The sequence below is a fragment of the Thunnus thynnus genome, chromosome 7 (genome assembly GCF_963924715.1).
Source record: "Thunnus thynnus chromosome 7, fThuThy2.1, whole genome shotgun sequence".
In the NCBI taxonomy this organism is placed as follows: Eukaryota; Metazoa; Chordata; class Actinopteri; order Scombriformes; family Scombridae; genus Thunnus; species Thunnus thynnus.
Window position 1 is genome coordinate 27,356,921 of NC_089523.1, and position 15,647 is coordinate 27,372,567.

General features: G+C 40.5%; 1 protein-coding gene across 7 annotated transcripts in view; it reads left to right on the forward strand.

Annotated features, from left to right (window-relative positions):
- The window catches only part of tenm4 (teneurin transmembrane protein 4), a 158,938-nt gene that overhangs the window by 88,991 nt on the left and 54,300 nt on the right, over nt 1–15,647 (forward strand). For all 7 annotated transcript variants that reach the window (XM_067595260.1, XM_067595261.1, XM_067595262.1 and 4 more), the window contains 4 exons: nt 5,263–5,364; nt 6,065–6,259; nt 7,790–7,990; nt 11,910–12,095. In XM_067595260.1, the coding sequence (XP_067451361.1) occupies nt 5,263–5,364; nt 6,065–6,259; nt 7,790–7,990; nt 11,910–12,095 (684 nt within the window). The remainder of the gene's footprint in view (nt 1–5,262; nt 5,365–6,064; nt 6,260–7,789; nt 7,991–11,909; nt 12,096–15,647) is intronic.

The window sequence follows — 15,647 nt, forward strand, 5'->3', positions numbered from 1 at the left end:
AATATATGATATGACACAAGGAGGGGGAGTCAGGGCAGTGTGTTTACTTTTGCTTATTTCTTCTTGACAGGGTGTGCATGAAGGCCTCCTGTGGTTTGCAACAGAGAAAACACAACTAGATAGGCTATTCTGTGCAATGGTTAGGGATGGGGATAGGACGGGGTGGGGCAGAGTTAGTCAGAGCTAGAATTCTGTCTCTGTTCATTTGTATCGGAGCTGATCTGCACACAGGAGCTCAGAGGGAGGCAGAGGGGCCCTTTCTAAAATGGGTCACTGCTTAAGTGCCCTTCAGCAGAAATTGAATCTCACCAACTGCCTGAATTGTATTGAGCCGTGGAGGAATGGAGTTGACCTTCAAATAGAGCAGCCCAGGTATAGAAATATATGTGAACAATATCCTGAACTGGCACACAGAGAGACACACCCAGCATTGTTTATAAGACACCAATAATAAAATAATTTTAGTGTTTCTGTCAGTGTTGGTAGGAAAAATGTCTTATTTTACTATCAAAGAGGCATCTTGTGCTCTTCACGTGTATTATATGAAAGGTGCACATAGCCGTGCCATAATACATCTGGGGGGATGGAGTGTCCCTGTCTTTAATCTGGGCTGCTCCTCATTACTTGGCTCTGGCTCCATGGCAATGTGAAATGTGTCCTACTGAATGTTTTGTATCACAGCCCTCTGGAGCATGAAGCTATTTGTCCCTGCTGCCTGGTGCCAGACATGCTTCAACCCAGACATGGCTTCCTATACAGAGGAGCAGAGCAAAAGGAGGCAAAAACCCAGCACCAATGTCTTACTCTATATCCTGTCTCACTCTGTAGCAGAGGCTGCCTTTGTATACAGCCGCCCATCATTCAAAGGTGCTGAGCATCCTCTGAGAGCATGGAAAGGCGCTGATTAAACCTGCCTACTGCACGCTACTCTGTCCTCACCGACTGGAGAGACTCACACAATAGTTAACTCCCTAGATATGAAGGGTAATGAATTTCAATGAAGCTCTGCTTGAATCCATGATTTATGCGTTGGCCTATGTCGAGTGTGTGGCTAAGAGATATTCATGGCCTCCCTTCCCTGCTCTCAGAGGAAACACAGGCTATAGACATGAGAAGTGCATAGTTTACTAAACTGCATCAGCATTCAGAATGGGAACACTGTAGTTCATTATTAGTCAAACATGTTTGATTTGACAGTTTGTTATTCACCAAAGTAATACCTACAATGGATAAAGATAAGATTATCTTAATCAGACTCGAAAACCTGCCTATAGTGCCGGATGAACAATAAATTACAACCCTGCTTAGATTTCTTCTCCCTATATACTATGAGCTGCAAAATTCAAGAAAGGAATCTTTCCTGCATAATTGCACTTCTGGGAGAAATTTCGTATGGCAAGTATGTATACGTACCACACCTCATTTTCCTACCCATCACCCACCACCCCACCCACACACACTGCTGGCTTCCATAGCTTTGAGCAACAAAAAAAAAGCCCAAGCATCCTACTGTAGTTAGATGCTCTTGCTGGAATCCATCAAAACCCCACCAAAAAGATGATTTGCCACCACCATGCCGGAGGATAGTCTCCCCTGCATTCCTTCACTAACCCAACATGGCAAAGGCAAGCCTGCAGCACAGAGAACATCAGCAGCATTTCTCTGCTCACTGCCTACTCCTCTCTCCTTTCACTGTTTCTCTGGTCTGCCTCTGTCTCTTTCTCCCTCTCTCTCTTTGTCTTTTCTCTCTGTCTTGCGTTGCATCCTCAGTGATGATTGACTCTCCAGAGTAAAGGGAAGCTGAATCCATGGCTCACATTTCTAGCCCTTTGTAGAGCACAAGAGATTCTTTGTTCAGTAAGTTTCGCCTTAGAGCTTCTGCTGCCTGAAGGCAATGGACAAGATTGAATATTTTTCAGCACCATTTCAGGCTTAATTCAGTGAGCACCATGTTTCAGAATTCTGCTGCTGTCAAGCACCTCAGAGATCAGTGCTCCTCCTTATTTCTAATAAAAACAAGTGTCAACATGGTTGTAGAAACAATTATTTTGGCAATTTATTTGATTTAGTTAGGGGGATTAATAGAGGAGATGATGGAGAGTGTTGTGCATGCTCTGCTGATTGTTTGCATCACAAAATGCCCTCAGTTTGCTAGATAACAAAGAAAGGTACAGTCATTTCAATCAGGAGAGACAAGTGAATGAAGCAAAAAGAATTGTTCATTATGCAGATGATACTGATGATTAAGTGTTGTCACAAGTCTTAGACTCTATAGGGAGATTTTGAATCGAGGGACATCAGTCCTGAGCAGCAGCAAGATAAATCCCCCCATGGAGTCCAAACACTGGTGGTGGTGGTGGTGGCTGATGACTTCTGAGTCTGATAAGGCTGATGAGGTTGATGAAGTGATGCACTGATGAATCTGCGAAGACTGGGTGGTGATTGGGAGGTGGTGGAGGTGGTGGTGAACCATGAAAGCACTAAGGCAGAGAGGGAGAAAACATACAAAAAGACAGCAATATATGAGGCTGACGATGAAGGTGTGCCACCGTGCTATTGGTTAGATGTGAACAGGTGACATCTTAATTGATGCCCGGGGGAATGACAGCAAGGAAATTATGAATGAGCATGCGTGAGGGATGGGAAGGACAGATGGTTTGAGCAGTAAAACTACAGACCAGATCATGCAAAAGATAGTCTTCCTGACTGAACTTTCGCTAAGCGTCATATATCCGCACAATAAGCTGAGTCAAGTTAACACTGATCACATCGTATACAGTACATACAATACATAAATATCTTAATGCTGAACACAGCATAACGTACATTGAAAATATACAGGTTTCTCTCCATAAAATAGTACATAGGGAGACTTCAAAAAACAGAAAACAATAAACAGAAGAGACTGGAGCACACTGATTAATTTGCAGCCTTTAATTGTGCAAACAGACTAACGTTTCAACACTACTGTGTCTTCATCAGAGTCAGGGTGGACAAAGACATGTGGCACATAGGGAGAGACTGGCTAAAAAATCCAAAACAATATGATATTCTAGGAACTTCAAATATAAAGAGAGGTTTGAAGCCAACATTTTAATGGCTCATAAGCAGGTATATACTGTAAAGACACTAGGAAACACTCTGTTTTTGCCTGGATGTTGTCAAGCCAGCTAAACCATTTCATTACTTCATCAGAGCTAAATCGTTTCTATATCAGAGCTACCTTGTATTCACAATGTAAACTGAATGTTTTACTGTTGACACTAAACACTTAAACACTAACAGCGTGGTTTATTTGCAAGCATTTTTAGATTTCTTACTAAGGTTAAAAGTTGTCTCACAAGCTACTCTTTTTTCAATAGTGTGATAAATGACAGCATACCATTGTGTCTTACAACTTTTTGGCTGGACTGCCCACGAACCAGCCCTATAACCCCGAATGTCTGCTACTGACTGACTGACTGACTCACTGAGTGATGAAGTTACACTATTGGTCAGCAGGCCCAGTGTTGGAGTTTCCCCATTGTCCGTTGCTCTTTCAAAATGAATTGGCGCAGAACAGTTTCAATTACATCCTCAGGGGGCATTTTACAGCAGAGCCTTAGCACTGGCATTAAGTAAGTTTTAAAAACACTTACTGATCAAAGCATCAAACGGAGTTTCCGACACTGACAGGAGCTACAAAGAGATACAAAGAGACGCAATGGATCCATTTTACCAGCCTGCACGGCGGCTAGCAGCATTGTTAGCATAGCCATGCCATGCTTTATGTAGTCCATAGACTATATAAAAATAAGCCGCAGTGTTTGCGGTTTCGCAGCACTATGCTGGGCAGGTGACAGGTCTTTTTATGGTGTTTGTGTGCTCTGAAAGATGTCACGGTGCGGATATAAAGTCACACAACTGACAGACTGTTAGCCTAGCATGCTAATCCTACGTAAACATATGGACGAGACCATATGTTTACAGACATCCACAGATAGAAACAGATGAAAGAGCAGGGGGAGTTAACAGATAATTAGAATAGTTATAATTAAAATTAAAATAAGTTCTATTTCAAATCAAACATCCCAAGATATGAGTGGAAGTATTGCAAGTATTGCAACTGCATTTATAAGCTTTTTGTTTGTTTGTTTGTTTTTTGTGACTCAAAAGTAGCTTCACCATGTCATGTGATATGCTACTTCAATATACTTTATCAAATATTACTGGGACCACTACAGAAAATTTGTAGATGAACTTTTAATAATCAGGAATTCACATTATAGACATTACCACTGACTATCCCTGTCACAAATTTGCACATTGACCATACACGGTCCAGCCATATACTAGGTTTTGACTTAGTCTTGTTGTAATAGGTGTTCTGTGTATATGGTGAGGCATCTCTATTAACAGCAGTGACTGTGTAGACATTTTGTGGATCAGAAGGACTTATTTGGGTCCATTGGGGTAAAATCACCCAACTAGATTTAGATTAGGTGCCAAGATACCATTTGTATATTCCATTTTGTTTGTACATCCCATATTGTTTCATTTTTTAGACAGAACAAGTTGTTTTCAAAGACCCAATAGATAATATAATAAAATAACACATTAAATTACAGGAGTAACCATTGGTTTACTTTGAGACAAAAGCACATTTATCATTATATATCTTCACTGCTATATTCTCGAACAAGAGGTTAAACCAAAAAGGGAGATGAAAACAGAAAAATAATAATAATGAAAAAAATGTTAATAGATGGGCTGCAAACTGCAGTTTTTACACAGCTTGTAGCATTGTGATGGATAGACAGAACAGGGTAACAAAGTAGTCTGTCTGGTCTAATCTTTGTTCCTGAAAATACATAAGGTAGACTAAAAATCAGACCATAGAAGAAAATATGATATAGTAACATTACCCCTGGAAGTGGGGAAATGCAGGTTCCAGTGTTGCTGACACTTTGAATTGTCTGGTTGCAGTGTGCCATAAAAGCATCAAATTAGGTTTGTCAAATGATGCATGTCACATATCATATGCTTCTGAGAATTTATTTGCCCAGATTAAAACTTGTTTACTCTTTAAGCAAATTCTCTCATTTGGCTGAAACCTTAGTAATTCTCAAAAATGTTGTGCAGTGAAATAGAAAGGTTGATAAGATTGGAGTCTGTGCTTATCACTGTCATTAGGGATAATAATCAACACAGAGAAAGTGTGTGGGAGGAAAATTGTTTTTCAAACCACATTACTCAGAAATGCTCTTGATTGCTCTCTTTCAGATTCTATTGATGACTGTCCCAGTAACTGCTTTGGGAACGGCGATTGTGTGGCTGGAACATGCCACTGCTTTTTAGGATTCAAAGGACCTGACTGTGGGCGAGGTGAGTCATTCCCTCAGTCATCATTTCTTTATTGATCTCATCATTCATATACATGATGTGTAAGGGTTCTGATCAAATTATAGTCACTGTGTCACCGGAACTAAGCATTTTTGATCTTACAGTTACTTTAAAATGTACCTCAGATCTTTCTTATTTAATTAAGCAGTACTTCTCCTGATCATTCATTTTCACCTCTGTCTCTCCTAATGGAATATTGTGTTACACATAAAGGAACCTTTGAATGACAGTATAGAGGCAGCTTTAGATTATAGTGCTGGTATTGAGTCATTCTTTCAAACCAAGGATTTTTTTACTAAATTGAAATAACAAAAAATAAGTTTAGGCAATATTTTAAAATTATAGTAGTTTGTTTTGTTTACATCTTTACACATACTGCCATCGTTATCCATGTGGTGATCAGCACCTTATGCTACACTTGTTATTTGACTCTTTTTATTTTCAATACTACCATTGTGAAACTATTAGATATCTGTTGTTTGGTTTTATTAAATTGTTGGTTTTGCATTGCACGCCAAAGTGCAGTAGTTTGTGTGGCTTATTTTACACCGTAAAGGAAACCTTTTAACATTTTGGTCAGAACCTCATTGTCACATCGAGGCTTTACCGCACACACTATTCTTTGAAGCTATGGTTGGAGGGGTCCATTCAAATGGATGTATGCTGTCTGCTCTTTTCAAAGCTTCCTGTCCAGTGCTATGCAGTGGGAATGGTCAATACCTTAAAGGTCGCTGCATGTGTCACAGCGGCTGGAAGGGCTCCGAGTGTGACGTTCCCACCAACCAGTGCATTGACATCACATGCAGTAGCCATGGGACTTGTATCGTGGGAACCTGTATCTGCAACCCAGGCTACAAAGGGGAAAACTGTGAAGAAGGTGATTGTTTTAATAAGTTATGGTAACGCACTCTAAATCTATAAAATCCTATGTTATATGGATGTTATAACTACCATCTTATATTAATAGCACTTTACATTGTTTAAAGAATACTCATGGTGGAAACAGCCACTAAGCTGGTATGGCTTATTTCACAGTCTGTCTAGTAGTAAAGAAAGGACAGCCTCTATGAAGAGTGCTGTAGCAATAACCCTAGGTGACTTATACTATATAAGTCATGAATGTAAAACATTGCATTTCTCAAAACAGTCCACTTATTGTCTGAAATTCAGACGCAAAGTCTGATGTTAATCTGTTAGGAGCTCCACATTCATGATGCTGGATGAGGCTTGACCAGATAAGATTGAAGGAGCTATTGTGTTTGTCAGCTCTTGAAGGCTCTCATTTCAAGATGAAAAATGGACCCTGGGACTTTGATAAATGGGGTTTTGTGACATCCATAGGTCCCCATTCTATTTTGGGTGGAGTGTTAGCCATAAGGAGTGGAGGAGAATGTGGACAAGGGCCCTTTAACATTTTTACCTTTCTTCAGTGCGACCTTCAGCCACAATGATTAATTGCCAGGAGAGAGTTTCTTGTCAGTTAGCCTCTGATCTTTGTGCCTTGTGCCCAAACCATCTGCTAAGAGGCGAGAGATCCTGTTTGTCTTACTATAACGGCCTTTATAGTCGTTTATGTCATGGTAAAGGGGAGCTGCCATGGCGCGGCCCGCTGCTCTCAGTGGCCAGACATTGCTCCTGCCTGGCGACCATTTGCCATCTGTGTGTACCATGCAGGTATTGTCGGGCAGAAAGAATCATATTATTGTCCCTTACAAAATGAACATTCATTTAACAACATGTCTAGGGAAGAGATGCTACAGAAACAAGCCTTAATTTTATATTTGCATACTAATCGAACAGATACAGTGCTGTTAACTACAAAAAAGATGCAGCTGAGGGAAACCAGTGCAAAGCTTCCTCAGTCACAGTGATCTTCAAACAGTCTGTAATCTAGATTTGAGCATGCTGTCTTGCCTAGGAAGTGTAGCTGTTGCCCCAGGCTTTTCCTTACTTTACCCTGTCTTTCCTTTTACATTCTGCTAATGTGAGTTTTGGTTTATGCAGCTTTGAACTTCTCCTCATCATGGCTTTCATTTTTGAGAAACATGTTCCTATTAAAGCACCTTGCCTCTTTGGGAGGAATTTTCATTATGACATGATGGGAAAGTGCCAGCAGGAGTGAGGGCAGTACCTGTGGGTTGGTGCCATAAGCCCCAGTGTGTAAAAAGTCATTTAATTAATTCACTTGTTTGTACATCTTGTCTATGGTTTTAGAGAAAGTGGGCCTCCTTGCATAATTTTGTGTTCACTCTACATTCATTGTACATGTGCTAAGCCCGTTGCTGAGCTGCAGCCCACTGCAGTTGTCATTCTACTTAGGCTCAAATAGAGATGCTAGGTTGCCTCTGAAAGAGGAAAACAGCAGGTGACCAATGTGTCTGACACTCACTCTTTGGAACCCTTTTAGTGGACTGCCTGGACCCAACATGCTCAGGCCGAGGGGTGTGTGTCCAGGGAGAGTGCCACTGCTTTGTGGGGTGGGGCGGGCCAGGATGTGAGAGCCCCAGGGCCTCCTGCATGGACCAGTGCTCTGGACATGGAGCTTTCCTGGCAGACGCCGGAACCTGCAGCTGTGATCCCAACTGGACGGGCCATGACTGCTCTACAGGTGAGTGCTTCCCTCTGATGAGAGTAAACATTGGCAGAATTCCTTTTCCACAGGTCAGTGCTGTTTGAGCTCTAATTAAATAACAGAATCAAGTCATTACATTCACAGAACATATTACATGAGTTAAATTATTGGATAAAACTCCTACTGAGAGGTTATTTTTGTTTATTATAGTGACCAAATGGAGTGACTGGACCAGGTTGTAGTAGTTTGAATCTTGATGTAAGCATCCCAAGACAGTGATATGCTATTTCATATTTTGCTATATTAGAGTTCAACTAATATTAGCTTTTGAAGACTTTGTCTTGTGAACTATAAGCAGTAAAGTCTTTTTTTTTCTTTTTGTAGGGTGAAAACAGCATTTAGGCTATCATCTGATGTGCTTTTTAATGTAATAGCTTGGTGAACGGTTCATTATACCTATTAAATAGCAGGCATTTAAATAAAGTTCTATTTAAGAAACAACATAATTAAAAGTGAGTGTAAAGGAAAACGTAGTATAACACATAATATAAGACAGCAGGTGAAGGTTTCACAGTTTTTCTTGTACCCTCTTGTACCATCTTGTATGTACCTTCTAAATTGCTGTTGTGCACTTCTCAGTTAAGTGAACTCTCACACTTATAAATCCATAACTACTCACAGATATTCACTACAGTCAGTGAATAATTTACAGCATCTAGTGTCATCTCCTACATTTCCATATTTGTAACATTAGTTTAATACCATATCTTACAATGAACAGCAAAATGTGATAACCTTGACACCTCTGTCAGTTCATATCTGATACCATCCTTGCCTTTTCGCTGGAATTTATTTCACTGCTTGATTCAATATAGCTTTTGTAATTGCTAAGCTCCTCACAGAAGTAAACATTTCTGATTATGTTAAAAGAAAATGTCTCACATAAAAAATCTCAATTATTCATATCTATCATCAGTTGGAGGTTCGGAGCTAGCAATAAAACTCTGCTTGATTTTCCTTGAAATGTATTTATTTTACGAATGATTTCATGCTCAATCTCCACATGGGTAGTTGGAAGCCACAGAATAGAGGGAAACATGCATATCAGGGATATTGTCAAAGGCGTGATCTAATGCAAGTTAATACTCTTTTTTTGAGTTCTGGCTTTCACGTTGGCACAAGGCTCACAGCTGATGATAGCTTTTTCTGCTCCGGAGGATTGTTCCCATTGTGTTCATTTTGTCCATGGGGAATGTTCTCCCTTGGTAGTCAAGAATAGGCTGAGCATAAGATACAGTTTTAGAATATACCATCTTGAGGCTCCAAGGATGAAAAACAGTCTTGCACAATTTAGGTTCAGCTCTGACAGCAGCCTGCCTGCTCACATTTACCAAAGAAGAATTTTCCTGAAAAACCTCAGTGAACTCTGTGGTGGGTTGTTAAAGGCCTGTCAAATCTAGGTACTAATATCACTGTTGGTAGATGCAAAAGAAAAGGGGGTTTCTTTTTTACTGTGAAGCCAGCTAAAGAATTTCACATCTTTCCACACGTATAAATCCTCCTATAAGACTCTATTTATGTTTTATGGTTATTTTCTGACAGATTAACGCTTCAGATTGCTCCATTTGAACAGACTTCTGATGTGTTGATGATCAGTGCATCATGTCTGTCATTGTAGAGGCTGATACAGTCGCAGCCTTCAGCTGCTTTCATTTAGACAATATAATTTGTATTCTTACAAAATATTTCTGAAATGAGAATTTTAGTCTAGCAGTCACTTGGATCCATGAATCCCTTTATATTCCAAGCAGACACAATGACCTATTAGGTAATCCCAGGGATTTTGAGGGAAATGGGCAGTTAGTCTGAGTTTGCCTCACAGAGAAAGAGCTCTGTAAATGATGATGAGTTGGCTTTTTATCCTCCTTTATCCTGTTCATTGTAGAGTTTTCTGTGGTCTAATACAACACTAAGCTTGGTGGTGGGGTAGTACAGCTAGCAGCCTATAACCTTGCAGACTGGGAGAAGAAAAAGATGGAAAGCTTTCAGTAAATCTTTCAAGATTCTTTAATCTCTCCTCCCCGATACTTTACAGACACAAACCCATTTTCTCATGTGGCTTTGGAACAGTACAACCTAGGTGTTCACAGTTGGTAGTAATGTTGTTACCAGCTATAAAACAATGCCTGAGGTTTTATGTGCTTTAATATGTGTGTTTTTATGCCATTTTTGCCATTCTCCCACCCAGAGGAAAGTTTGTTTACAGAGTCCTTTAGTGCAAATGGTAACGGCCATCGTGGGGATGGGTGTATTTCTCACTGTGGACTCCTCTGGCCACGGATAATGAGGGTTTGCCTGCAGGCAGTAATTGCATCTTTATCATGTTAAAGGTTTCTCCTTTGTTCCAAGTGAACAGTTGTCTCACAGTCAGTTTGAGTCTGTTTTCTCAGACCAGGGTGTGTTCTAGTAATTCTGAGAAAGGAAATGGTAAGGTCAGTTTTGCATTTTGCATTTCCTTTTTTTTTTTTTTTTTTTTACATATTGGCTAATGAGATCCCTCAAGATTCTCATTATTTTCAATAGCACCACACCTCTTATTTATTATTATTATTATTATGTATTTCTGTGTTAATATAGTCTTAAGAGGATATAACAGACATAGTTCCACAATGATTAATGAGCAAACCTCTGTAACAGAATCCTATTCTGACATTTTGTGCCTGGATGTGAGATGATGATGTGCGTGTGTGCGTGCATGTGTGTTTTAGCAGTCATGAGGGGCACTGATTCAAATGCCACAAGTATACTGTCCTCTCAATATATGATTTAAAATTAGAATTTACGTAGTTTAACAAAATGCTGAGCTGTAATGAGAGATTTTAACAAAAAAGTGTTTCAAGCTGGTAATGTCATGTTATGGTTTGTGGCTGAAAATACCACTCAAATTGAATTTGTAGCAATGACAAAATAGACACTGTGAAGGCAGTAATTGACTTATTAAAAGATTTTACCTCCAGTTTGGTCCCCTGTGGTCATATTTGAATTGGCTTGGCTAATAAGCCAGGAATACATGGCTATTGTTCCTCGTTGCCCATACTGCTAAGCCTCTTTTATAACAGAATAGTTAATAAAGAGGTTAACATTTCAATGAGATTCATAAGTAATCTGTCAGTGTTTAATTTCTTTGAGCCTTCGTCTTGTCATACTCTCCCTCGAGTTCATGAGATGAGGGTAATGTCCCAGGCTCTATCACAGCCTGTCAGGGAGGTCTTTCAGCTGCCACACAATAGCGCCAGCCAAGCTTTACTGTGGCTCTGTCTCTCAGTCTCCTTCATTCCATGAATCTAGTACCTCTTCCTCTGCTACACTGCACCTAGGTAGGATAAAAACAGCATATTGGCATCTTATGCCTTGAATCATTTCTATTGAGCCTTACATCTTGCCTGTAACCCATAGTAAAGCTTGTGCTGATACTATGAACACTGTAGGTGCAACAGAGGAAATACATTTACAGTTTAATTAAAATGGTAGTGCAGATATTGTTGACAAGAAGTTCCAGCTGTGTATTTTTTTTCCTCTTTGTCCTCTTTTGTGGCAGAAAGAGGTGAATTTACAAAGAGAAGAAGAATAAAGGAGAAGAATAAGTCTGCTAAGGCCACCACAATCCATGTCTTTTCTTTGTAATGGACTTATTAGATTTGTATTGTCAAAAAGGATTGACCCTTATGAGGTGCAGGAATTTCTTTTCAGCTGCCATCAGACAAGGTAGTGGAGCGTGGCCGCCTTTCCTTGACAATAACTCCTGGATTTGTCTTTTCTTCACCCTTGTTGCCTTGTCCCGTCACCGCCTTGTCTTCCCTTTCCATCCCACTTCCACTCCCCCCCCTCCTTTCCCCCCAAACTCCTTTCTGTCTGCTTTCTTTTTTGTCTGTTTCTATGTCCCTGTCTCCCACAGAGATTTGTGCAGCGGACTGTGGTGGCCATGGCATTTGTGTGTCGGGCACCTGCCGCTGTGACGATGGCTGGATGGGCACTGGGTGTGACCAGAGGGCGTGTCACCCTCGATGCAACGAGCATGGCACTTGCAAGGACGGCAAATGTGAATGCAGTCCGGGTTGGAACGGAGAACACTGCACTATTGGTAAGATGAGAAGAGGTTTTGGTTTGGGTGGGGGCTATGTGTGGGTATGTCTGTGTATGTCAGTGTGTTCGGGAGGCCAACAAAGGCGTGGGCTGTCTGTCTGCCTGCGTATGTATGAAGTGCTGGGTGTGAGGGGAAGGGTCCAGTTGGAAAAGAGAGGGAAAAGCATGCTTAATTGAATTTGTGCAACTCGGTAAAGCATGAACAGGTTTACTCAAGGATCTGAGGCTTGCCTTCATGCATTTTAATGTGGGAATGTGCGAAGGTGTCCTTTCATTTTACTCATCCTTTTCCTCATCTCTTTCTTTGCTCCCTTTACATTTACTATTAATTTCAAACGCTGATGTGAGTCATTGTGAGCAGGTCAACCACCACTTTTAGCTCTATGTTTATACTAACAATTGTTCTTCTGTAAATGCTTGCCGAAGTTAACTTTTCAAGACCTTGACTGAATGTCAAGAGCTTTCTTGAAAACCTTGGCTCACTCAAAGCTAAAAAACAAAAAAAAAAAAAAAAGTTTTCATTGAGTTTTCATTGTGTTGCCAGAGAGTAAAGTCATTAAGGGCTGTGTGTGTTCTAGTGGATTTCATAATCCTTTAGCAGAGTATGCCAGCAGTGGTTCATGGGTTGATAATGTTGGCTCTTTTAATTTTTGTCTTTACAGAGTAGTTAAGAGACAGGAGGAGCTGAATGAACTTTGCTAAAAGGGCACAACATATTATGTTGAACATGTACTCATAATATACTGTATCTGGAAGTCCTGGCTGAGTGGCATTCACATTGTGAGGACTTGTTTGTCATAAGGAACTAGTGACTGCAGTATTTTAATACTAGCAACAGCAAATACAGCCAAGCTGTTATCATCTGTTTATGACTGCATAGCATACCTTTTACCTCTGTTTGAAATGCCCAATGGCAGCAGAGGACAGCATGAAAACAGTTTAGAGTTATGGTGATGGATGTTCTGAGGATTGACTGTTTTAAAGTGTAACTTGACCTCATTAAGATAAGTGTTTTTTTTTTATTTAGTTAGAATTATTTGATGTCAGGACTGTCAAGCCTCTAAACACCAGAAGAGACCATCCGGAGGTCATTCTATGTAATGCCTGCTTTGCAAGATTGCACCTCTTCCATTCTGTTCATGTGTTGCATACCGTTGTCTTCCTCTCATCTCCTCCCTTTTCTTCTTTTTTATTCCATTGGTTCCATTGGTGGAAAGTACTTAACATGAGTACAGTTTTGAGAAAGTGGTGCTTTACTTCAATATTTCTAATCCGTTTCTTTCTTGATACTGCCCTACAGTATTTCAAAGTAAAATACTTTCTACTCCACTACATTTACTTGAAAGCTGTAGCTACTAGTTACTTAACTGATTAAGATTTAGATACAAAAAATATGGCAGTCATATAAATAGAGAAGCATTCTTAGAGGTATTGGTTGCTCACTCATTATCATTCTATGGTCGAACCACTCAAGTATCAGAAAGGAAGTGGGAACACAATGGCCATTTCTCTCCCCACTGTTACAGCATTTCAATGAACAGGACTTTGTAACTTCCACACGTTTGAGTCAATAGGGAGATTGGGACAAAAGTTGAGAATGCTCATCTTATAGGTGAAAGCTTTACTCTGTATTCAAATAGATAAAGATAATTTTTTCTCACAGTATTCTCATGCATATCTTGGAGCAGAACTGGCTGAGTACAGAGCCTTGACTCAGTCTGTGAATGTTTTATATGCTGCCCTTACATTATTGATGGGCCTTTTATAAGTGCCATATTGAGATCTCCACTCCCTCGACAAGAATATTCCTCAGTGTCATCCATTAAGAAGCCAAAGATCTCAATTTAAATCAATTTTCATTATTGAGAGCTCTGCGTTGGCCCCAAGCCCCATGCTATAGAGCACAGGAGGTCTGACTTGGCCCAGCCATCTCCAAAGCCTCTGGTGACCTCATTGTCTATGAAGGTGTTTCAAGATTAAAATCGCTTTTTGTTGAACATCCTGACCTCCTGTATGGTATTGCTTGAGAGATTTAAGGGTGGTAATATGTGCATCAATCACGTTGCTTTTGAAACACTCCCTTGAGATATTCTGCCGATCCTGGCAGTTGATAAATGGGGACAGATTGAAATGTTCTTTCTGAACATATCACTTTTTATCCTCTCTTGCACTCTCTATTTCTCTCTCTCTCTCTCTTGCTCTGTCTTCCTCAACCCCACCCCACATCCCTTTTCCGTCTCCATCCCTCTCCCTCTGTGTTGGATCGTATTTGTTGTGTTGCTTGTAATGCATGATTTTACTTCATGACTGCACTTTTTTTCTTTTTTTCTTTACCTTTTGTAATGTAAACTAACACCTTGCCTTGCTGTCTTGTCATGGAAATGGCACTGTTCAAACCTCCCTTATATGTCCTGTCTTTTATCTCCTAAGCTCACTATCTGGATAAGGTAGTGAAAGGTATGGCATTCCTCCTTCCTTCTATTTTGCCCTCCTTCCATTGTAATTCCAGCCAGCATTAACCAATCATGCACACACACCATGCTTCCCCTACATCGACATATGCAAACACAATGCACCTCTTGTTGCCCCAAACAACTCATTCTAAAGATCCCCATCTACCATCAACTTTTTGCCATATTGTCACACAGTAATCTCCTCTTAGCACTTTCGCACCTGGTGAGTGAAGTTGTGCTGCTTTCTTTACGTGTTGATTATTTGGTTGGTGTTCAGCCTTGCTCTCTCAATAGGGGGGTGTTGGGAAAGGGGCTTTATAACCTGTGCAATGCATTATGGATGAGTTTACAGCTGTGAGCAGGGCCTGATAGGTGCTGAGGCCGCATCCTCTCTAATTAAAAGAGTTCATGGTCTAGTTAGTGCAGGGCAAGCAGTGGATGGATCCTTTGCAGCAAACCTGCTTCTCTGCCTCCAGCACCCTCTCTCACTCTCACTGTGTCCTTGGTAATAGACCACCTGGCATGAGAGCGGCTGCCAGAAGAGTCCTTAGAACACTTGCAGCCTCACGTTTGGAGCTGTTTCAGGCAGGCTTGGGCAGAGCTCAGCAGGGGCTCCTCTCTGAAAGGGCTGCCAATTAAGTTGAACCGGTGCCAACAGAGAGCGGATATTTATTTATCCTTGTAATAAACATTCGGAGCTTACTAATCATCTGTCTCCACTGGTCTAACCGGAGTTGTTTTGTCCATTTGCTCAATAAAAGGATGGCTAATGCCCAAACGTGTCTAGGAGGCAAGACTTTTTCTAATGGCATTAGCCTTCAACAGTGAGTCCCTTTCTTCAGGGAAACAAGAAGAAAATGAAGATGGGATTATTTATTTTTCTTACAGTTTGAATGCCTCACAGTTTATCCCCATTATTCAATTGTCTGCATGCAGGTTTTTCCTTTTTTTATCTACCTTTGTAGTTCAGCAGAAATCCATGTTTCTTCTCTAGGGTATATGTGTAAAGTGTAAATTAATGACTGCAACAGAGAAGACACAATTGCTGATCAGTCTTGCCATATTTCATGATCCATTCTTGAAAGGACAGTCAACAT